This window comes from Neolamprologus multifasciatus, chromosome 22 (assembly GCF_963576455.1).
Source record: "Neolamprologus multifasciatus chromosome 22, fNeoMul1.2, whole genome shotgun sequence".
Taxonomy (NCBI): Eukaryota; Metazoa; Chordata; class Actinopteri; order Cichliformes; family Cichlidae; genus Neolamprologus; species Neolamprologus multifasciatus.
This window is the reverse complement of record NC_140459.1, coordinates 18,517,689-18,540,668: the sequence shown is the minus strand read 5'-3', so window position 1 is coordinate 18,540,668 and position 22,980 is coordinate 18,517,689. Positions and strand designations below refer to the sequence as shown.

Sequence of the window (22,980 nt, the reverse complement as noted above, 5' to 3'; positions counted from 1 at the left end):
AGGTTCAAACAAAAGAGTTTGTCATTTTTCCTTTCAAGCAGTCACGGTAGGTTATGTAATGTCCTGTGGCGTAATACTCACAAGCCTGCTCAAATTCAGCAAGGAAACACAAACTTACCACTCAGCGATTAATGCAGAGCACTGTAAAAAGCCAGTCTTACTGTAAATATTAAAAACACGTTAATGGTTCTGTGTTTGCTTTGGAGTAAGTTTGACTCTGTAGTACGCCCATTATTCAATACCTTGCAGAACCACGTTTACCAGCAATAATGTAGTGGCTTTCTGTGCAAGCTCATCGTTTCAGTTCTGAGGTCTTGTGGTGCAACTTTGCAAACCTAAGCTGTGCTGCCGTGTTCTTTTCTCCTGGCAACTATTTCAAACAAGCCACATTTGTTCAGTCTTTTTGAAATTGTATCTTTTCTTTGCAGCAACACTGGACACAAATCTTTTAGGGCTCTTTACTGCTGGATTGATTGTGGCATTATGTTAACACAGATCAGTTGCCTACCAGTAAATTGCCAAAACCTCTGCTTATATAGAGGTGCTCACACTTGCTGATGATCAGTTAATCAAGTGGATTTGATTAGCAGCACCTGGCTCCTATGGAAACAGCATGTACTGAATTTGTCTTACAGTCCTCTGAAAACTTTCTTTTTCAGAGGACTGTAAGTGTGAGCTATCTATGAATGTGAATCACCGTTCCAGTAAAATCGAGGTAGTGCTAGATAGTAACTGTAATTTCTATATGCACAGAATATTTATTATGAACAGTGAATACATTAAAAAAATACATTATATTAATGTTTATGCAGATGCATGTAAACTTTGGGCAATAGATTGGAACAGGAACAACACAATATCATGTACTCAACTTTAAAATATGTGCATATGACTGACAGCTCAAAATTCATAAATGCAAGGGCAGGAATAGAAATCAAACTGTGAGGCTGCAAGAATGACTGTACAACAGAGGTGGTCACGAAGAAAATAAACACAGGTTGATATCACTGCAGTGGCCTCCTAAGAAATGTAGGAGGAATAAGAGGCAGAAGTAAAAGTTGAGAGGAAGAGGACATCATGAATCTTAGACTGTATAAATATATGCAATACTCATCAGTCTGGATAGTAAAGAAATTTGTGGAATTACATGTTTCTGATGTCCAATATATTAACAATAGAGATTGATATTTAAATTAGCATTTCAGAAAAATGAATTACCATTTAATGGTAGATGAATATTGCAGATTTTTTGTATTTAACTTCAGATCTTAAGCATATTAACGTTGGTTAGCATAATAACCAATGCGACCCGCACTCCAGTCCGGAAGGTGGCGCTAAGGTAACCAAAAGTTTTATCCCCAGCTGCCATTAAGGTAAGGAGGAAGAAGCAGTCCCAAGCACAGGCAACCGAGCAGTCACAGAGAGGACGGAGATAGCTAGTCAGTATTACCAGCCATCCTTTTGTGTAGCAGAGTCAGGTTGCGACATTTAGTTTGGATGGCTGAAACTCCTGCAAACACCCTGTGACCGGCTAGCGTGCTGTAGTCCACACATTTGGGAGAAACCTTACAGCAGCCTCTCCCAGCGTCTAGCCTCGCACTCCCTCCCCTAATCTCGCCGAGATGTCAGCTTTCTCCGAGGCGGCTTTAGAGAAGAAACTGTCCGAGCTTAGCAACTCTCAGCAAAGTGTACAGACACTGTCGCTGTGGCTCATCCACCACAGAAAACACTCGAAGACCATTGTCAACGTTTGGTTCAACGAACTGAAAAAAGGTAAGGCTGGTGAGAGCCGCCGGAGTTCCTCTAAACAAACACAGCGAGCATGCTTCAGAGAGTGAGTAACATGTAGCTGCAGGCTAGCTCTGGCTAAAGCTGCCAGACCAAACTGCTCTTAAAGTTAAAACACCGAGTCGCTGTTAGCACGGTGGCTGCTAAAGGCTGGCAACTTTCGGTCACTAGCCAAAGGTTTGCACTGCTTTGTCTAACTAGCATTGTCGAAAAGTGACGACAACTTGGCAATGTGTTCCCTTAACTGTGTTTGTGTTAGAAAATCTCCTCCATAAAGGCTTAAGAAGTCGACCCCTCTTTGCTTATAGTAAGTCTCGATCAGTTAAAGCTGCACTAAATTAAACTTTATAACACCTGAGGGAATAGCTTTAAATTAAACCCACATCAACAGTTACAATGAGCTTTACTATAAAACATAAAGGAAGCCACTTATGCTCATTTCTTTGCTCTGCTACAGTAGCTTTGCATTATTAACCCATCAAAATAATCCTATACTAACCCTTGATAAAGCACCGCAATTGATATACAGTATAGCTTTGCTTTAAGCCAGCTTTCTTCTGATAGGCTACTCCACACAAACAAAAGGTTTGACTAGCACGTGGGTGGAGATACAAGACGCACTCACTCTCCCCACTTTCCTCTCTAATCATCACTGCACTATCTAATAAAAGTTAAAAGCCCTAAATAATAATATTTAAAAAATACATAATTGCAAAGGTGCATATATTATATACGGAGAAGCATAATAAGTAAATGTTAAACGAACCACATGACATTGTTTTAATTAAAAATATGTAACAGTTTTAAGAGTAAGTGCATATTTATTCTTAATTGAATTGCTTTTTTTGGCTCATTTAGCTGTGTCAATCATTTCACTGGAGAAAGACACTATTGAACATTGCTGTGTGATAAAATACAAGCAATGACTGGTGGATCTAGCTTTTTTCTGATTTTCATAGTATCTGATGACTGTCAATGATTTTTTTTTTTTGTAAAAAAATGTTCACAAAGTTTATTAAGTAGACGGTACATAATGGAGGAGTTTAATTTATTCAGTGAGTTGGGTTGTAGGGACATCAGACATTGCTGTAATTGTAGCTAATAATGGTGCATTTTTCCTCGGGGTGCTAGTCAACAACCTAATGATACCTCTTGAGGGTGAGGTATTTTGGGTGGTGACTGAGACCAGTGTTAATGGCAAGTGGGGATAGAAATGGCTCTCCATGGAGCTTTACACTCACCTCAGTGTTGACTGTGTCTCGTCCAACAACAACAAAGGCTTATGCACCAGTTAGTTTATAATAAAAACAACAAACCGAGAGGGGGGGGGGGTGTAAGTGTCCATCACTGGAACTCAATCGGGCACTCGGCTTCTCCAGAACAAAGTCAGGCAAGAGCCAGTGCTCTATTGTTAAAAATAGTAAGAAGAATCAGCTTTTGTTTTTGATCTCTTTGATGCCTTCAAGATCCTGGGGCATACAAATCTGAACATACATTTTTGTCAGATTGCTTCTTCATATCGTGCACTAAACTTGTGAAATAATATCCACAGATTAAATCTTTTTTTTCTTTTTTTTAATTATTCTTTCTGCAGGGCCACCTTGTTCTGCATCATGCAGCTGATATGACTGCACAGTTCGCCTGTGCATCTGGTGCACTGCTCATATTAAATTAGCAAAGGTCGTAGCCCTGCTTATAGTGATGCATAACGAGTATCTTGAATTCTTTAAACGTGGCTTTGCATATTAAAGATAAGATGACCTTTATTTGTCCCACATGTGGAAAATTTGTTTTGTTACAGCAGAAAGTGGACAGTGCAAAGTTATATAGCAAAAATTAGAGAACGCTGGAATAGAATAAGATACTGTACAGAATAGAATAAAATAAAATACTATATACAATAATAAAATACTATATTCTGTTGAAGATTTAAATCAGCTCTATTTCATTTTTTGTATGTCATGATTTTTGTTGATTTGGGTTTTTTTTTTTAGTTCTTTAGTGGTTAAAATGCACTTGCCCATTAATAGGCATTGTTGTGTTGTACCTTTTTGTAAATCATAATCACATATTATGTGTGTTTCTTTGTTTTTTCAAACATGTGCAGCTCAGGTATCGCGCAAGCTGACCTTCCTGTATTTGGCCAATGACGTCATCCAAAACAGCAAGAGGAAAGGACCAGAGTTCACCCAGGACTTTGCTCCAGTCATCGTTGATGCATTCAAACATGTGTACAGGTCAGTTTTTATTGGACAAAGGCATGGATGGTTGTCCTGATGTCAACTTTCTTATTTTGTCATCATTTTGGATTTTAAATGAATGTAAGAAATTTAAGTAACATTTTAGAACTGGTTAAGGGTGGCAGCCATAAGTAGGCTTGATGAGAAGACGTGTATAAACACACACATACTGTATGTTCTAGGGATGCACACACTGATATATTATGAGCTGATTACAATGTTTAAAATGACATTTTGGCCATCAGCTCTCCATCTTTGAACTTATTTCCATTAAAAAAAATGTGACAGAAGTGGACAGTTGGCCTGTGGTGGTAAATGAGGTGCATCCCTAATATTCCCATTTAAAGAATTTCTATCCAAGAACTGATTTTTTTCTTCTTCTTCAATTTTGTCCAGTCCTGACTTCAGGTTTGCAAAGCTGTTTAAAGCGTGTGTTCTTTTTTCTTTCTTTCTTTTCTTTCCTGTGTGTTCCCGTGCAGAGATGGTGAGGAGGGCTGTAAGAAACAGCTGGGTCGGGTTTTATCCATCTGGCAGGAGAGAGCCGTGTATGAGAATAACCTGCTCGATCAGCTCTCGCAAGTCCTGTGTAAGTTCAACGAGCCAAAACCTGTACCGGCTCGTCAGTAGCGCTTACCATTCAATTGTAGCAAGTGTGCTGTGTGCCTAGAGGTTTAAACTTGATAAGCATAGTTATATTATTTACTTGCACTATTTTGCAAATGTTTGCTTCATTTCTAAACATGCAGCTAATCAGGCTTGTGGCTTTAAAGTGGCTAAAGATGTTTAATACATAAAACGCACACCTTCAAACTGGACTTTGAATTGTTATGTTTTGCGCCTTTTTCTATCTTTTTATAAATCTTAGATGGAGAGAAGAAGACAAAGAAGAGGTCATATGAGGAGATCCAGCCAGATGATGAAGGCTTTGCATCCCAGAGCTCTCCAACCGAGCCCCCACAGGTGCTGTCCTTGTTATACAGAGCAGTTATAAATACAGAGTGCTAATCATATAACACTTTGATCCACACACATGCTAGTTGATAATGATTTACAGCTGTCTGTGTTTTCATGTTTGCCTTTGTGTCTCTCCTCCTGAGTGTAAATACCTTCTTCTGCTCCCCCCTCACCTCTTACCTTTATCATGCTCGCTATACCTCAGACGGCAGAGTTAATCCGAGCTCTGCAGGAGCTGGAGAACGCTGCTTCTGGCGACTCAGTGCTGCGTCAGCGCATCTCCTCCCTTCCTGCTGAGGTGCAGGACACGTCACTGCTTCACAGGATCACAGGTAAGGAAGCTCTGCATACCTTATACCAAACTTTAGACAGAACCTGTGTTGTTTAGACTGAGAGAATGTTGTTGAACCACTCTGATATACTGCACATTACAGAAAACACTTAACATCTAGATTCCTGTGAAAAATTAAGTATACTCTTAGTGCTTCCACAGGAATTAACTGATCATTAGCAAGCGTGAGGACCTCTATAAAAGCAAAAGGAAAGGAGGAAAAACATCAACAATGATCTTAGAACAGTTGTTCTAAGCAAATGTTCCTGGCCAGCAATCTGGGAATTAAGGCCATTTCCTGTTTGAAGTTGCCATTCCCTTTTTCTGCTGGGAGACAATCTAGCAGTTCTCACTATATTATTTTCAGGCAGTTAAAGATTTGGCTTGCTTAGCTGTGCACTCTAACTGTCCACCAGCTAAAGCCTGTCTAAAATCGGATCATGCAAGAGGATGATGATTTCAAACACTGCAGCAAATTTTAAAACGGAGAGGCTGAATAAGGTTCAAGGTGTTGCAGTCCAAAGTCCAGACATGAACATGACTGAACTGCTGCGGTGGGACCCTCACAGAGCTGTGTATAAACAATTGCCTCAATCTTAATGAACTAAAACAACAACGTAAAGACGATTGGGCCAATATACCTCCAGACAAAATGAGAGACTGATGAAGTCTTAAAAGAAATGATTACTTTACTCTTTACCCATTGAAAGCCTCTTAGGAGTAAGCTTTGAGGCTCTTTTCTGAACTGAGTGGTTTCTGTAATACTTCAGACCAACTTACACAACAAAATGACCGGGTGTGCATCGGAAGTTAGTGATTGTGGACTCTGTCTCTGCAGCTACCGTTGGAATAACCTGAAAACTATTCTAATATCATCTTTGTTGATATAAACTTTTGAATCATGAGGTGTATTTAGTTTTGTCGTGACTGTATTTCAGAGGAAATAAGGTGTGCACAAAATAATGCTCTTTATGGGAGAGAGGGGATGGCTCTGAAAGATATTGACCTTATGACAAAGAGAGATCATTTACATGAATGTGTACCACACAGTACTCAGTATTCATCTGCAGATTTGATTAAATGATACATGATTGTTTGTGTGTTTGAGTCTCCCTCGTATCTGTCCGACAATGCCCTTGCCTTTACCTCAGCAGAAACAAATTGAAGGTTTGATTTGGCACTGATTATACAGATGCTGTTTACATTGTTACAGGATTGATGCATAACTGAGTGACGTGTATTTAGGCTTTGTTCTCTGCTCTCTCTGTGCTTTCTGTGCTTTAGATAAAGAATCAGGAGAGCGACTTTCCCGGCTGGTGGAGGAAGCCTGCATGCTGCTAGCAGACTACAGTGGCCGCTTGGCGGCAGAGATTGACGACAGGAGGCAGCTCACGCGCACACTAACGGTCTTCCTGCAGAGCCAGAAGGACGGCCTGGCCCAGAATGAGCAGAAACTTGAAGTGCGTGAATAAGTTTTTCTCTGTTATACGTCCTGTCTGCCTCACCTCTCCTTGGTGTTCATCTTTTTGTGCTGTGTGGACAAATTACGTTTGAGCACAAATTTCTAGAAGTATTACAAGTTTCTCAGCATGCTGCACGTTTTCTGTCATGCTTTTTTTTTTTTTTTTTTTAAACTACCCTGCATGTTTTTAGTGTTAGCCCTGCTGATGTGCAAACTGAGGGGAAGCCTCTCGATTAGATATAGACTTAACGTCTAAGTTAGCTTTTCCCTTGTCACTGGCTTTCTCTTTGAGCCTTTTTCTTTCTGCTCACTTCACTCAGTGTGTCCTGCCTATGAGGTAAGTAGTAATCAAAATGAACCCGTTAGAGCTTTAAAAATGTAACCACTGGGTTTTCTTGTTTGCTCAAAGCTGTGCTTTTCACGTTGACGGTAATTGTTCAGATCTTATCTACAGGGCGCCACAAGGATCCCACGTCTCATCTTTGTATCGTCACTCAGTCAATACTTTTTGTTTTAAAAAAAGAAAAAAGTCTGAAAATAAAAAGTGAAATGATTTTGTGAGTCTTTTTTTGTGCTCGAACACCTACAGTTTACCCTCTTACGAATATTCAGGTTTGAAGGTGGTTTATGAAACTTACTTTTGGTTGTGGAGTTGACAGTAAATGGTAGTTATACACGTTAAGATTTTCTGATCAGTGGGAGATGTAGATCAGATATTTATCATAATCATTGTCATGATTAATAAACATAAATTAATGAGATTCAAATTTGATTAAAATCTTGTTCATTTATCTTTCTCGGTACTTTTGCTTCATGCTTACTGAAGAGATTTATGTCATTTGCAACATGATGGGACACAAAGAGAACATTGTTTGTTTCTTTTCTTTTCCTCTCCCCTTCCCTCATTTGGACATTTATCTGTTATCTATGCTGAAAAAGTACTGATGATCTACACACACTGCATGCATTGGCTGGCAGATATATTCACTGAACACATTTGAGAAACATGGCACAAAAGTAAAATGTGACAAGATTAAGGTGGGAAAAAACATCAAATACATGGATCAGGTGAAATCATTTTGTCCACATGCAGTCCTGTTTTCAGTCCCTTACACTGTTCTTTGCATGCAGTTTGTGTGGTCAGTCTTTTATTAGGGGAAAAAAAATCTGTTGCAAAGGTAAATGTTTTTTGGTGCCCTTTAGTGTGGCTCATTACAGTGGAGGTTGATCTAAATCTATCAAAGTCATTCATAAACAGAGAAAGAGAGTGGCATTTTTGCTGAATGATTTGGGTGTTTGGATAAAACTAAAGCACCCTGTTTAGTGGTGGCCACTAATTAAAATAGATGAAACATGTTTATTGGAAATCCTTGAATTTAAATCTAAACTTTAACTGGAGCTTTAAGCTTCTGTTGGTCTGTAATCTATGAAGTGCACATTCAACACTTCAGTTTCTTATATTAAATTATAATTTAAAATTACAATATGTGTGTGTTTATCTCATGTAATACTGCTACTGAGACTAGGGGGAAAAAAACCCAACACCATAAATCGGTGTGATTCAGACTGCAGGATCTTTGGCGTCTGATGGCTGTCTGTCATTGTGGACTTTTTCAGGAATACAAACGCAAACTGGCGAGGGTCACCCAGGTTCGAAAGGAGCTGCGATCACGTCTGAACAATCTCCCAGAAGGACTCTACAACTCTTCGAACTGACTTCGCCTCCCGTGCTACTGACGCATCTGATCAGACGCCTGTTTAATATTTGATCTGTGACCTTGCCATAATTCTCTGTTCCTGACTTTGGGGTGTATCTTTGTGTCTCTGTGCAGTAATCTGTGGTTCTCATTCTGTCTACAGCCAATTATTTATCCACGTGGGTTATTTGAACATAAACATCTTATTATCATTTAGAAGATTTAAAATCATCCCGATACAGGCCTGTTGTGCTTTGGCCCCAGCTGCCTAACTTTCCAGCTTTCCAGTTGTATGGATGAATCTGGTGTGATATTTTTTTTATTTATACTGATTAAGATAATGCATCAGAGTACATCGCTCTAGTGTGATCATTCATTTTAATTTGCAGTATTCTGCTGGCATTGCGTTCCCTTTAACTGTCTTAAGTTATGGGTTATAGATCCTTGTTTGTTTGTAATAATAACCTCAAATGTCTGAAACTGAGTAGGAAGCCATGTTCCTTAAAGCAAACCCAAGTGTGTATTTATGATTTACTGTTTGTGAAAGGAGAATGTAAATCATCGGTCAGTGTACATATTGTAGTTTGCATGTAAATATGGAGTTGTACCTGCTCCTTGTCATAAGTGCTTTTGGTTTGTAATTGTGTCAACATGGTGAAGAAAATGTTGTTCATTCAAATTAATGAGCTATGTCAGATATCCACAGTACTGAAAGGGTGAGATAATGGGTTTTGTTGTCTTGTTTACTGTATCACTCCATAGTTTTATCTTGGAAGTCTCCTGAACGCTGTGCAGATGCCTCACACAGCTTGAGAAGTGCCCCGGTTTCCAAAGCCAGACTTAAAAGGAAAAGGAAAAAAACAAGCTGTTTTTGTAAATATGAAGCAAATGCTTAGAACCAAATAAACAAAGTGCACAAATGTTTTATCGTCTTATCTGCAGTATGTGCTATTGAGTGCAACTAAATATGTGAACACCAGGGGGAGTTCCTTTTTTACTGCGCGGCTGTGGCGACAGCCCCGGTCACGTGGGTTACTTAGAGCGAGCGTCCGCCCATCAACCAGGAAGACGAAGCTAGTTTCGTAATAATACAATAGCTGTGTAAACATTTGTTGGATATGATACACAGTATTTAATATAAAAAACAAAAGAAACAAAACACGCCAATTCGCTAGTGTTACAACAATAACGCTTGCTACCATCTGATCACAACAGTTAACTAACTTGGTTCAGGCGATTTAGCTAGTAAACAGTCGCTAAGCAGGTAGCTTTACCTCTAGAGGGTACGGCCACTGATTAAAGTTCATGATGGATAACTTCGAAACGCCATATGAGGAGGAGGATATCGCGTTTATTGAATGCGAGGTAAGCATGCTAACGTTAGCTGAGAGACATGTAATAAATTGGCGAAAGCGAGGTTCCCGGAAAAAAGGAAGCGTTCCGCGAGCGAAGCTAACGTTTTTAGCTAGCCTCTGGAGGTCTATGACATCGGACTTGAATTGGTCCTGCTCTTTTTAGCCATTGCATACTGTTCGGGTCAAATTCCATCATTTTTTACGTTTGACTGCAGTGATTCAGCGTGTTATTCTTTTAGCTTGAAAATGTCATGACTTTTCATGAAGTAAGCCAAAAATAAAATTAAAATTTGAATGGATCTGGCTCAGAAGGATTTTGGATCCATCACTGTGGGGAAAATCAAAGAAACGTTGATTTTAGGCAACCCTGAAACTAAAACTGTACATACCAAGTTGTGCGTATTTTTTACGGGACAAAGGTGGCAGAGGACCCTTCGTTCAGTCACAAAAATTGCCTTTTGTAGATGTGGGCGAATCGATCCAAATATCTGTAGTATCGATAACTACGCGTGTATTGATATACCAGATACTAGTGCGCTATTTGTTTCTCTTCTAAGTTCAGTAAGTAGCCAAACGAATCTTGTAAAATCATGAACACATGCACTATGAAAAATGTCTGAACCTTTTTGTGTTAACCATAAAATCTGTTTTATTTATAGCCAATAGCACATTTAAACAGAAGTTAACTCAAGGTGCTTTTAAGACAGACATATTTACATCGCAGGTCTCCAAAAATCCAAGTTGTACACGAAAAGCTAAAATGTGTCCCACACATGCTAAGTACCTGCTCTAAGTGTTTATTAAATTTGTATTGATATATGGTAGTCATAAGGATTTTTATATGATCCAGAATGAAGAGTTGAGTGTTTTAATGGTTGTAATATTCTTTCCATCTCATTATAATATCTTTTAAACATTATAGGTGCTACATTTTCACCTTAGGTAAAATAGGTCATCATATTTTGTGATATCTAATGTTTTTCTCCAAAAATGAGTGTTGTAAAATCTAAAAAACACTCACCCTGTTCTCTGAAACATCAATTAAGGACTATTCATCATTTTATTAATGTCAGATAGACTATTTATACTTTATAAAGATATATGTATATTAGAATTTGTTTTATACACTTGATGTGAAGGAATTCTTGGCCCAGTTCAATTTTGACACAGACTATACTATGAAAGCATATAAAATGAACAGTGTTTAAGGGTTAAAAATGGTCATATAGTTTAGAGTTAAGTTACCTTTTGTAACTAAAATACAGAATAAGGCTTAATTTAGTGTGTCTATTTGTGTCTGTCAGCTTATTGTTATTAATTCATCTGTTTTTTGCTCTTTCTCAATCAAGATCTGTGAAAAATCCTTAAGGGGTGATACCCTGTACAAGATACACCTGACCACCCCAGGACATATAAAGGTACTCAAGAAATCTACTTGTGTAGAATGCTAAACATTAATAGTAATGCAGTCATTTAAAATGTGTTAAAAAGTGATGCCATCATCGTTTTTGCATTATTCCATGTACTTTCTCTTTAGTCTCAGATCTCCACAGGTACCAGAGGTCTGCGAGAAACAAGTTTTCCAAGATGCTCACATCTTTTAATTTATTTTTTTTGGTTTGAAGCCCACCTACAGTTTTCCCCTCCTGGTTTAATTCCTGGTTTTGCATCTGACAGCTCTTCTTATTTCAGTCTTGACAGTCGAATACATTGTTTCTTCTGAAGATTTAAAAAAAGAAAAGAAAATCGTGTTACAGTAAGTACAAGAGTAGTGACAACAAAAGGTGACATGGTTTGCCTCTCTTCAGCCATCGCCGTCAAGGGTTCAGTGAGTTTTGAGCTACAGAATCAACCAGGAAAGCTGAATGCTTTCCACCTTTGTGTTTGACTTCTATGAAGAAGCTGGATTGGCCATTTCAGAAGAGTACTGTGTCTCTCGCCATTGCAGTAAGTTTGTGCAAGGATGACAGGGTAATATTTAGTTCGATGATGTATAACAGAGTGTGTAAGCCTGCCTGGCTGTGTATTTCACACAGCATTCTTCTTCTCCTTCAGTCTGGGAAACAACTACAATTACTCTTGGAGCGAGCAACTGACAACCTGAAAATGGCAAGTTCTGAAGAAGTCTTGAAAAAGGCAGGCTTGGTTGGTTCTTTGGGTGAAGGGGTTTAAGGATTTCTGCAAAGAAAAGCCAGACATTTCTTCTCAACACTTTGCTCACCTCCCCAGATGCAGATGTTCTACTAAAACCAGGCCCCTACCACCATCTGCCTTTTTTAGTGGCCCCTTCACATCAATGCATGCTGAACTTGGCGCCAATAATGGACTTTTATTTTTGTTTTAAAGGAGGAAAACAAACTTGTTTTTCTTTTTAATAGTGGTCACAGACTATGCTGACACAGTGGAGTTTCACAAAGGAAATGGTCTTGAACCATGTCATGTATGATGTGTCAGCTTCATATGTCTTTGAACTTCTTCCTGTTAATGCCCAAGAAAATTTCAGGAACTTGTCTGCTGTGCCTTTGAGCCAGGTTTGGGTCTGTTCCACTAGGTAAAGTCATGTAAGCTTTCTTGGTTGTTCTTGTTCATTATGTTGGGAAGTGTGCCTTCCAAGACACACGTGCTGATTTAACAAGTGACTTGTTGTACAGTCAAGCCTGGAAGACAAACTGAATTAAAAAATACAAAACAAAAACAGTGGACTGTGGAGCCATGGCAACATTTCATCAGCGTCTTACTTTCTCTTCTTTTGTTGATAGTGACAGTGTCGAGAGACAGGAAAGCGGGGAGAGAGCGAGATAGGGGAAGACATGCAGCAAAGGGCCGCGGGTGGGACTCAAACCCGGGCCTACTGCTCTCTGGCCATATGGCATATGGTCGCCTGCTCATCCCGCTGAACTAAACTGGTGCCCTTCTCTTCCTGTCTTTACACTAGAGGAAGTCAGCCACTGTTTGGTTATTTGGGTAGCTATGTTTTGGCAGACCTTATTGCCAAGTACAGAATCTCTGTAGCACATAAGCAGAAGTTGCTTGAACTGAGTTCCTGTCTTTTGGCTGTCTTCTAACCACTATGGCAAATCAGCTGCTAATTCTTGGATGGTGCTGGTTTGGCGTTCTGCAGAGTCGCAGAACTACTTAAAACTGGTTTTATTTTCTATGAGCCAGAAAAATGTATACGTAGGTATACATTTGTACTTTCCTAGCAGCGCTACCACCAACAACAACGACGACAACAACAAGCGCAAGGAGGCTACTCTGCAGACCAGTACAGCTTCAGTTTGACATCCATACTGAAGCTTTTTGTAATGGTAAAGTTTTATTTGGACCTTGGTTTAGCCCCAGCAGTGTGCTGGCGCATTTCATTCCTATAAACAGTTCCTAGAAGGATCCCTCCAGATGTTTCAATAGAACCTTTGGTCATCCTGAAGAAAGCTACATCCTGTTTCTTTGCATTAATATATTCACATGCAGATATAACTCCCACCTCCCGCGGTGGGGGTTTAATTTATACAGTTGTGTGAAAAGTGACTGGAGTACAAACTCCTTACTCCTTAACTGCTTTATCTCTTTATGATCTAACACACACTAAGAAGACATGTGTGGACAGGCACCTTTACTGCACCTCATTTGAGCTGTGGTTTTGGTTTTAATATGCGTTTGATTCCATAAAATAACTCCTTTTCTGTTTGTAGCAGAGGTGAACTACATCCAGTGTTGTTTATCCAGCACTGATTGACTTTATTTTTATTGTTCTCCTTTCGTTCCTGGCAGAAAGAGAGTGGCTTAGTAACTTCTGGTAAGTAGAATTCATCTTCCCTCTTTTATTATTTTTTTATTTTTTCGTTCCTTCCCTGGCCATGTGTCTGTTCTGATGGGTAATTCAATGTACATGTGAATAGTGCCCATTCCGGTTTGAATGGGCAGCAGTTTTGTTTAGAAGTAAATGTATAAAGATACCCAGAAGTCAACGTGTAAGGACAAATAGTTTGTCCAGATTTTATTGTTTTTTCTTTAGTGGTTTGGCTTAGGCTTCTTAGATGCATCTCAGGTTATACCTGGACCACTGACACAAAGCCCCAAACCTAACATCAGTGATCAAATTGGTTAACATCTGCTGCAAGTCAGGACTTGTTTTTGAACATCAGTGTGTGATCTCACTGATGCTGTTGTGGCTTTTTTTCTGCCAGTGTGTGTTCAGCCATTTTGTTTTCTTAATTTGGGTATGGAGAGTTAGAAATTTTAAGTTTATTTAAGAGATTTATACTTTTTAGTTCGCACAGTGCAGTGATTTCATGTTTATTTTTGAAAATGAAATGGAAGTCTGTATGAGGAACTGGATTCAAATCGACTCAGCTTTCTGCTCCAACAAATGTGGACTTTAAAATGGTCACATGGCTTCGATGTTTCCAAGTTGATATTCAGACAAGTTTTTCATTATGGCATTGGGCCAGACCATCTTCAGAGCACCTTGGTATTTGGTCCTATAGGACTATAAGAACTTTTTCTTAGGTTTGCTGACTGTTGGACGTACCCCCATATTTCTGTATCTGCACTCCTGGAACTCGGAATCATCACAGTTCTTCACAGGGCTTTTAGGGTAGGTACTTTCCCAGCAGGGAAAGAGAAACTTTGAGTGATGAAGGTGTACCGTGAATGCTCCAGATATAAGTGTACACTGGTCAAACAAAGGAATGCAGCACCAGAAACGTGAACATTGTATTGAAACGAATCCTCTCATAGCGGTGCATGGCATCTGTCACGCAATGAAGAAATGCAAGCAGAAAGTGAAGAACATGAGAGACAATTATAGGAAAACGTAAGATGTCAACAGGGGTGACGTGTCAGGAAAGCTACTACATGACTTCAGAGTTCCTATTAATGATGTGAGTGCAAATGGGAAACAAGGCTCAGAAGGTATGTAATCACCTCAGTGGGTAAACACAGTCTCCAAGAAGTGAAGTGGATATTCAACAAGTGTCTGGATTTCAACTGGGGGATTTAATACATTTCTTCCAAAAGATACTCCATCTTTTGGTTTTGGTGGTGGTGAAAAGTGCAGTCTAATGTGAGAATTACAGTAGGTATTTGCCCACGCAGAGACAACCTATGCAAATGCGCTTGTGTGCGGTTCTCCAAAACCCCAACAGCACATAGCTCAATGTGGACGATGCAAGTCCAGTGCTGACTGGTTGAAAAGTTGCCTGGAATAGGAAAGGGACCGACAGCAGAGTCTAACATGAACGGGAGAAAAAAAAGCCTCTCCGCGGGTGCCTGAAGGACCAACCAACAGCAGCCCAAGCAAGCCTGGGCACTGGTTGTTTACTGTCAGCCCCCTGCTGACAGTAAACAGCTACACCATGTAACAATGGTCTGCAGAGCTGGTGGTAAACTCTGCAAACTACCAACTTGAAAGCCGTAAGTACAAGATTATACTCGGACAGCTGAAGACGCTACGGAGAAGAAGTCTTGGCATACTTTTTTGACTTCTACCTGGTGGACTCATCTCTGTAGATGGGTCCACAGGGTCACAGAAAACTTGGAGGGATGTGGATGTATGTCAGAGCATCGCTCTAACCATCTAATGATCAAATTTCCATCACGTGGACCCAGTTTGAAACCTTCCATAGTTGGAATGGTGAAAGTGATTACACCTGTGTAAAAAGCTACTTTCAGCTGCTCTTTTATTCACCAGGAGTCGCCACAGTGGGTAGATGATTTGGCAGTTTTTTTTTAAACTCTGGATATCCTTCCCGAGGCAAGCCAAATGGGATGTTTGTCTCCTGAGTTTAAACGGGATATTTTGCTGTTAGAACCACTGCAATATGGAGCTATTGTTACACCTATGTAACAAATTTTCCCAAAGTCTTCCATAGGTGAACCCATAAAACTCCTTTAATGACCCAAAAGGATTTGAATTGACTGATTGGTTGGCTGATTAAAATCGGCAGATATGGGCCTTTCACAGATTCACAATACACATATCATTTGAATCTAGTGTTTGACCCGTACCCTTTCTCTGTGGAGTTTACATGTTCTCCCTGTGTCTTCGGGAGTTCTCTCCGGGTACTCAAGCTTCCTCCCACAGTCCAAAGACATCCAGTTATTGGGGTTAAAGTAATTGGTGATTCTAAATTGCCCATAGGTGTAAATGGTCGTCTGTCTGTCCATGTTAACCCTGTTGCGGATTGATGACCTGTCCAGGGTTTACCTTGCCTCACACTCACACCAAGCCACCTGGGATAGACTCCAGATCCCCCACCACCTTGAATTGGATAAGTGGAAAATTATTTGGTTTTTTTAAATGAATGGAAGGATGAAAAATAAGTATCAGCATCTGCCCCCAAAATCCCATATTTGGGGAGCTGGGTATGGATGGCAGTGGTGCCATCTTTGATTGTGGCTCCAAAGCGGTAATCCAACATCTTACAGTGAGAGAGGATCAAAGCTGGCTGTTCTAACAGCTTTTCTACCAAAACAGAGGCTGGGGAAAATTTCTGACAGGGTCACAAGTTTAGGACAGCTCACAATGAAACGTCAGCCATGACCTGTGTCTACTACCCAGCCAATGGGAATGCAAGAGAGACATCAGCATATGTGGGGGAAAAACTGAATAAATGGAAGTGTTACATTCCCTACCACCTGTTTCCAACACAGAGGAAAATGTATCTTAGCTGTGGCAGCTGCAGTGTGTCTACATCAGTTTACAGGACCCGTGACAAGGTGGATATAGCAAGGAAACAAACAATGAAGATTTTGCAGCTGTACGTTGTTGCCCTTGAGTCAGTAGGTATTATCGTACAGCCTTCATGCATCAAACTTGATGTCCTACCCATGCTCATTAGATCACTGCCGCAGAGCGTGTTGGTGCCTCAAGCGATTAAAGCTCCTGCCACTCGTGCCCCAAGAATGAACCCTGTTTCAAAGCCACTTTGATGTCTTGCACTTGCCATCGTGATTCAAAAACAGAACCAACTGGGCCTGCGTTTGTATACGTGCCGCTGAGCGTGACTGGATGCTATTTACCATGAAGTGCACTTGTAGAAGCATCTGCATTTGTTGGGTTTCTCCGCTCATTTAGTTTTTCTTTTCCTGTCTGGATCTTTGCACTTTTTGCCAAATTTGGTTTGGTTGGTCTTTTTGTGATTTTAATTATGGTGTTACATGATAAGCTGCTGAAATAAATGTGTAGCATTGTGGTATCAAGATCAGAAAAAATACTGTACTGCTCTTAAACCACACATGGCTACTAAAATGCAGCTTTTCCAGTGTTGCTCTTCAAGCAACAGCTGCAGCTTGTTGGAAATCTTCACAACTTCTTAAAATGTCAGTCAAACAAGCTGTTTGCACAAAATTAGATGGCACTGGCCAGCCTGTGCCTGTATGACTCCCTCAAAATCCACTCTGACTAAATTTAGCAACTATACATATGTATTCAGTTATTCTAGTGGCAGGACATCTGTGGGTGCACTAATATTCCACACTCAGATGACGAAAGGCACAAATAAACATCTCTGCAGATCTGTCCAGAGTTTGGTGTAACTGTCTTTTATAAAGGAACATGTTGTATAAGTATGCACTTCGATAATAATATGCTTTTGCACAAGTAAATTAAACATTTACACCATTATTGGGATATTTTTAATACAATAATATTGGGATATTGTAAAAAAACAACAAAAAAAACCCCAACAACAACATTTCTTAGTTGGTAATATAGGTACCATTAGAGTTCAGATGTTTTTTGCCATTAAATCCATTATGCCACACAAGGTCCATGTTTCAGAAAATCATGGAAACATTTTTTTTCCTTGTCTGATGACATTCAAAAAGCAACATGAAATAAATAAAATGTCTGGACTAGAAGCTCTACTGGGACTCATACATTAGATGATAGTATATCAGAAATCTAAGATAGTTAAGATCTAAGCTGAAGATTTTATACCATTCATCTGCAGCTACAATACACCAGGCCTTGTCTTATATTCACTTATAATCTTCCCATACCCCTGTTAACCCTGAATAAAGACTCATCCTCTAATAAGGAGTTTAAATTGAAGCAGTTAGTATTGCTCTTGTCTTATTGTTATACTGTGATGATGACTTTTAAAAACACTGTGTAGTTTTTGTTGTCTTTTTGCTAACTATTAGCATGTGGCTTCCCAGGACTGTCTGTCAGAAGACACGTACCGGAGTTTAAGGATATTATAGAGTACCTGGATTACCTGAATCTGGATGAGCCTATCATTGGTGAATAACTTTGCAGAAAGTTTTAAGCAGATGTTGTTTGTTTTTTTTTTGTTTTTTTTAAATACCAGATTATTTGATTGTTTTTAACCTTTTGTTTGTTCTTAATTTCCAGGTTTGAACTTTTTGGAAGAGGGGCCTCCTAGTGACCGACAAATAGGCCCCAAATACTTATGTAAGCTCTGTAATCAGTCAGCTGTCCTTGCAGAAATGGTCTGTCATGTGATTGGACGCAAACACAGGCAGAAATATGTGGTAAAGCATTCAGAGCATTACTTAAATACTTCTTTGTTATTCTGTTTTTCTTTATAATAAGATGTTAAAGCAAAGAGAGATCACATTCCCTTTCTGTCTATGTAGGAATTGAAGCGGCCTGACTTGGTGACCTGGGATAGACCCTCTGTACAAACCCTCGGGGGGAAGATTATGCGCGCCAAAGCAGAAATAATAGAGAGACAGGATGGGAGAGGGACTCCAAAGGTATGCCAGATGAATTACCCAGATTACATACCATATTTTTTGTGCTTCTAAAATTCTATACATTTTGTTACATACAGTAAATGTTTATTATTCTTGGGTTTTTTCCCCAGTCATTGTTCAAAAAGGGGAACGAGAGTAGATCAAACAGCTCAAAAGGTACCTTGATTGATATTAAACATGGTTAAAAAGTAATTTTAAAATACAAGGAAAGGTTACAGACACATTGGGAAAACGTTTGGTTGTATTTTTCTCTAATTATGACTTTATTATTAGCTTCCCAAAGGCCGAGGCAAAACAGGGAGCAGACGAACCCCCAAGATTTGCCACCACTCCTACCCGAACTCAAGGACTATCACAGAAGAAAGCATGCCTCAAGTTACCCAAATGCATCTGCATTTCCTCCGAATGAACCTAACATGAACGTAGACAGGCGCAGCCAGCGGGAGAACAGGCTTAGCAATGAGCGCACCAGAGATGAACCGCGAAGGTCGGATTTCAGGGAAGGCCATGCGTACAGAGAAGGCTACATGGACTCTGATTATCGTCATCAGTATGAAGAGGGATATGGTGGCGATTCACAAAGATGTTTGGCAGCTGAGCGAGGTGATGCTCCCAAGTATGATTTTAGGGAGGAGTTGCCTCGTGGCTTCGCTCAGTCTGACTATTACCCTGAGGGGGCGCCTCCTTATAGAAAAGCCTATCCAGAAAGAGAGTCTGTTCAGGATTTCCACTCTGAGGATGTCAGGGGTGGGAACGGTCATTCTGAGTATTCACCCTCCCAGGCCATGTACCCTGAAGTTGATAAACTGCGGTGGTCCCTGGAGAGGGAACCTGATAGGCACGACGGTATGAACAAAGCAGGTAGACAGGGATCAAGTGAACCAGAAGCCAGGAGGAGGAACTTCTCTGCATCTATGGAGGGGGACCGATCACGTGACAATTTGTTCAATATAATTCAAGATTATCGTCATGAGATGAGAGAGGTACATCAGGATGAGGCAGTTGATAGGAGAGCAGGAGGCCCAGCCTCACAGAGACACATGGATGTTGGCAGAACCATTTCTAACATCCCAGAGCCATTCAGGCGGTTCCTGAAAGGAGGCGCCGAAGATGATGTTCACGGTAAAAGGAAAAGAAAGAGCCGCTTCTCTGATGCTACTCCAGAGGAAGTAGAAGGGACAAGGGAAATGTAAGTGTAAAAATTGTAGTTGTTTTTTTGTAAGTGTTGTGGGCTTCTTTTTAAAAAAAAAAACAACAACAAAAAAAAAACATGTTTGATTGCTGCTTTAAGGTATGGGGATAATTATGGATCTCCAATTCCAAAGTTTGGAGGTGACCCAAGGCCAGGTAGTGCACCAATGAGTGGAGGACAATTTTCAGACCTCTACAGAGAACCACAGGTAGTTTATTTTGACATCACAATAGAGTAATATCCAGTAAAACAAATCTTTATTTGAGCAAGACCTTTTGCTTTTTTAGGGTCCACATCATCCTGAAATGAACCAAAGAGGAGGCTCTGAGTCGGAGGGCGTCTTTGATATGCTGGTAAGATAATTAATCTTTATTGGCGACTTGCACATGTTTGGGTGCCATGTTTTTGTTATGCAACTATTCACTCAAAGAGTTCTCAGTGTGTTGTTTTTTTTCCCTTTCGCATTTTCTTAGAGCAACATTGAAATTGAGAATGCTGAAGAGGCTGACTTCTTGAAAAGTAAACTTTGCAACCTGCTTAAAGAATTCAAAACAAAAAAGATGGAGAAAGCTGTGGTATGTGTCATTCTGCACACCGCCTGTCTTTTTAATATAATATTAGTAGAAGAACACAAAGACTTTGCTTATATTAACAAAACGTATGGTTTTGTCATGGTAGCAGAACAGCCACGGTCGAGAAGGGATCCCAAGAAACTACAGCAACATGGAGCTGGACCCTCGACAGCCGCCGTTCGAGAGGACCATGAGAGATGATTCGCATCACAGACAGCCAGAAGACCTCGACTTCAGAGACTGGAGGCAGCGTGAGCATCTTCCAGAGGAGCGGCACAATGTTTATCCCCCCCCTGCACACGAAGATTCCAGATACTCAAAAAGAGGCCGCTTTGAAGGTATGTGCACAGTGCAGTTTATTTAAGCCCATTAGGGTTCAATAGTCTTATATAAAAGTTAGACCAATAAAAATAGCACGAGCATAATTTTCTTGACAAATTTTAGGCAAAAATAAGTATGGTAGGTTTTAAATCAATATACAGCTCAAAATAAAGGCAGACAGTAGATGGCCACTCAATAATTGCTTCTTTAAAGGCTCTTTCATCCATTAGTAGAGCTGCTTATACCAGAAAGGTAGGGTAGATCAGTTTCTATAATACCTGCAAAGTTTTCCCTAATGTTCCAGTCAGCAAGGCTTTCAGTTCATCCACACCAGAGCTTCGACCAGCTGACGTAATTTTCTCCATGGTATCCCTCAGGTGATGTGTGGGATTTGGGTCAGGGCTCTGGGAGGGCCCCTCTATTAGAATATATTCTTTCAGCAGGCAGCTGATAGGCTGTGAATTATTGTCCTGCTGAAAGATCCTCTTCCGTGGCTTAAATCATCATTTGGCTGCTTTTTTCATTTCAAAATCCTTTCTATATCTCATCAGTTAAAAACAAATTTATCTGCACAGTTGCAGGCTGTGATGTTGCCAGCTCTGTACTTTCAAGTCAGTTCCACATGAACATGTGTCTGTAGCAGGTATAGTTCATCACATTAACAACAGGCGTGGTTCAGGTGTGATAAACAGGAGAGGGAGGGGTATAATCATGCCTTTTGTCTGGAATTGTGCTGTATGTGTTGTTGTGTAGATCAAATGCCAATTTATTGACGTATTAATAAAATAAACTTATGAACTTTGAGGTTTTGATGAAATTTGATGGGATTTTCTTCTTTGAATGTATTTTGAGTGTTGTTGTGGTATCCTTTTAGGATAGTTTAGTTGAATTTATGTATAAAGAGGCATAGTTTGCAAAGGTGTCCAAGTTGACCTTTTGATTTTATGTAATGAATGAATTTGATTGCATCGTTAAATAAGATAATAAACAATAAGTTGTATATTCAGCTTCCCTGTGTCAGAGGAAGTGTGGCTGATTCCCCTTTCTTTCATGTAATTCAATTTCATTCCTCTTTTTTTTTGTCAGAGGAATCTGGAACTCCTCATACAAACCGCTTAGATGAGCCGCCCTTTTATCCTGAAAGGTTTCCAGAATCCCTGCCCTCTCGTGACTACCAGCCTCCTGTTGGAGAGTTTTTCGACTCTCACTCTTCTGCACCTCCCCTCCACATGGATCAAGAATCCAGGATTCCCAGAGGACCTCGGTACTCTAACAACCTGGACAAAATCACCTCTGCCCTCCTGGAACTTGTGGCAAGGAAATAAATGTCATCACTGCAATCTCCTTAATAATCATTTATTGTAATGCAGTGTTTTAAGGTATAGTTCAGATTTTAAAATGTGATTTGGGTTTAAAGTTCTTCCCTTCGTTTTTCTTTCTATTTTTTGTTGTTGTTTGTGTTGGATATTTGCAAAGACCTTGGTTGATCAAATGTTGACATCTGGTGTAAGAATTAAAACACTTGTCTACTGCAGTTGTAATCATTTCATTTTTTCAAATTTCTTACTGACCAACAGCCAGAAAAGTAATACTGTTATTGCCATCATTGTATTTCATATTTTCAGTGAATTTATTTTGAATTAACTGAATTAATTTGCGATCATTTGAGCTTTGTGGTGCTTTATCATGCTGGCTGCAGCCTTTAGAAGATGGGAACACTGGTTATAAAGGGAAGGGCTTTCATATTTATGCCAAATTCTGAACCTACCATCTGAATTTTGCAGCAGAAAGTGAGACTGAGGAAAACACTGACTGCTCTACAATCTTCTATTGCCCAATTTTGCTTAGCCTGGGCAAATTGTAGCCTCAGTTTCCTGTTCTTAGCTGACACAAGTGGCACCCAATGTGATCTTCTGCAGCTAAAGCTCATCTACTTCAAGGTTGGACGTATTGTGCATTAAGAAATACGCTGCTGCATAAATTGTGTTTAATGAGTGGTTATTTGAGTAACTGATGCCTTCCTCTAAGCTTGAAACAGCCTGTTCTCTGACAATTGACATAAACAAGGCATTTTCTCTCAGAGAACTCACTGCATATATGGATATATGGACGAAGCTTGCACACAAGAATTTCACTCACATGTACTGTACTAGTGTACCTGCACATGTGATGTGACAATAAAAGTGATTTGATTTGATATATTTTTTTTTGGTTGACTGTGAAGATCTCAGTTGATCAGCAGTTTCTGAAATACTCAGACCAGCAGCCATGCCTCATTCAAAGTCAGTGAAATCACCTTTTCCCCCATTCCAATGCTCATTTTGTGTATCTGTGTATGTATATA

General features: G+C 39.8%; 2 protein-coding genes across 3 annotated transcripts; both read left to right on the top strand.

Annotated features, from left to right (window-relative positions):
* The first annotated feature begins 632 nt into the window (after positions 1-632).
* LOC146493329 (regulation of nuclear pre-mRNA domain-containing protein 1A-like) lies at positions 633-9,394 on the top strand. The gene is made up of 7 exons (XM_085149626.1): positions 633-1,773; positions 3,896-4,025; positions 4,508-4,614; positions 4,894-4,988; positions 5,188-5,314; positions 6,598-6,773; positions 8,393-9,394. The coding sequence occupies exons 1-7, from the start codon at positions 1,623-1,625 to the stop codon at positions 8,489-8,491; spliced, it is 885 nt and encodes a 294-aa protein (XP_085005752.1). The 5' UTR covers positions 633-1,622; the 3' UTR covers positions 8,492-9,394.
* A 119-nt stretch (positions 9,395-9,513) lies between these two features.
* On the top strand, positions 9,514-22,170 carry LOC146493328 (uncharacterized). Of its 2 annotated transcripts, none has more exons than XM_085149605.1 (13): positions 9,514-9,837; positions 11,177-11,245; positions 13,599-13,623; positions 17,991-18,074; positions 18,187-18,326; positions 18,432-18,551; positions 18,662-18,707; positions 18,825-19,740; positions 19,843-19,951; positions 20,031-20,096; positions 20,217-20,318; positions 20,425-20,653; positions 21,723-22,170. In XM_085149605.1, exons 1-13 carry the CDS (start codon positions 9,778-9,780, stop codon positions 21,959-21,961), a joined length of 2,205 nt encoding a protein of 734 aa, XP_085005731.1. In that variant the 5' UTR covers positions 9,514-9,777; the 3' UTR covers positions 21,962-22,170. The 2 variants fall into 2 exon arrangements, with proteins under 2 accessions (XP_085005731.1, XP_085005730.1); XM_085149604.1 differs by having other exon boundaries at positions 20,422-20,653.
* The last annotated feature ends 810 nt before the right edge of the window (positions 22,171-22,980 follow it).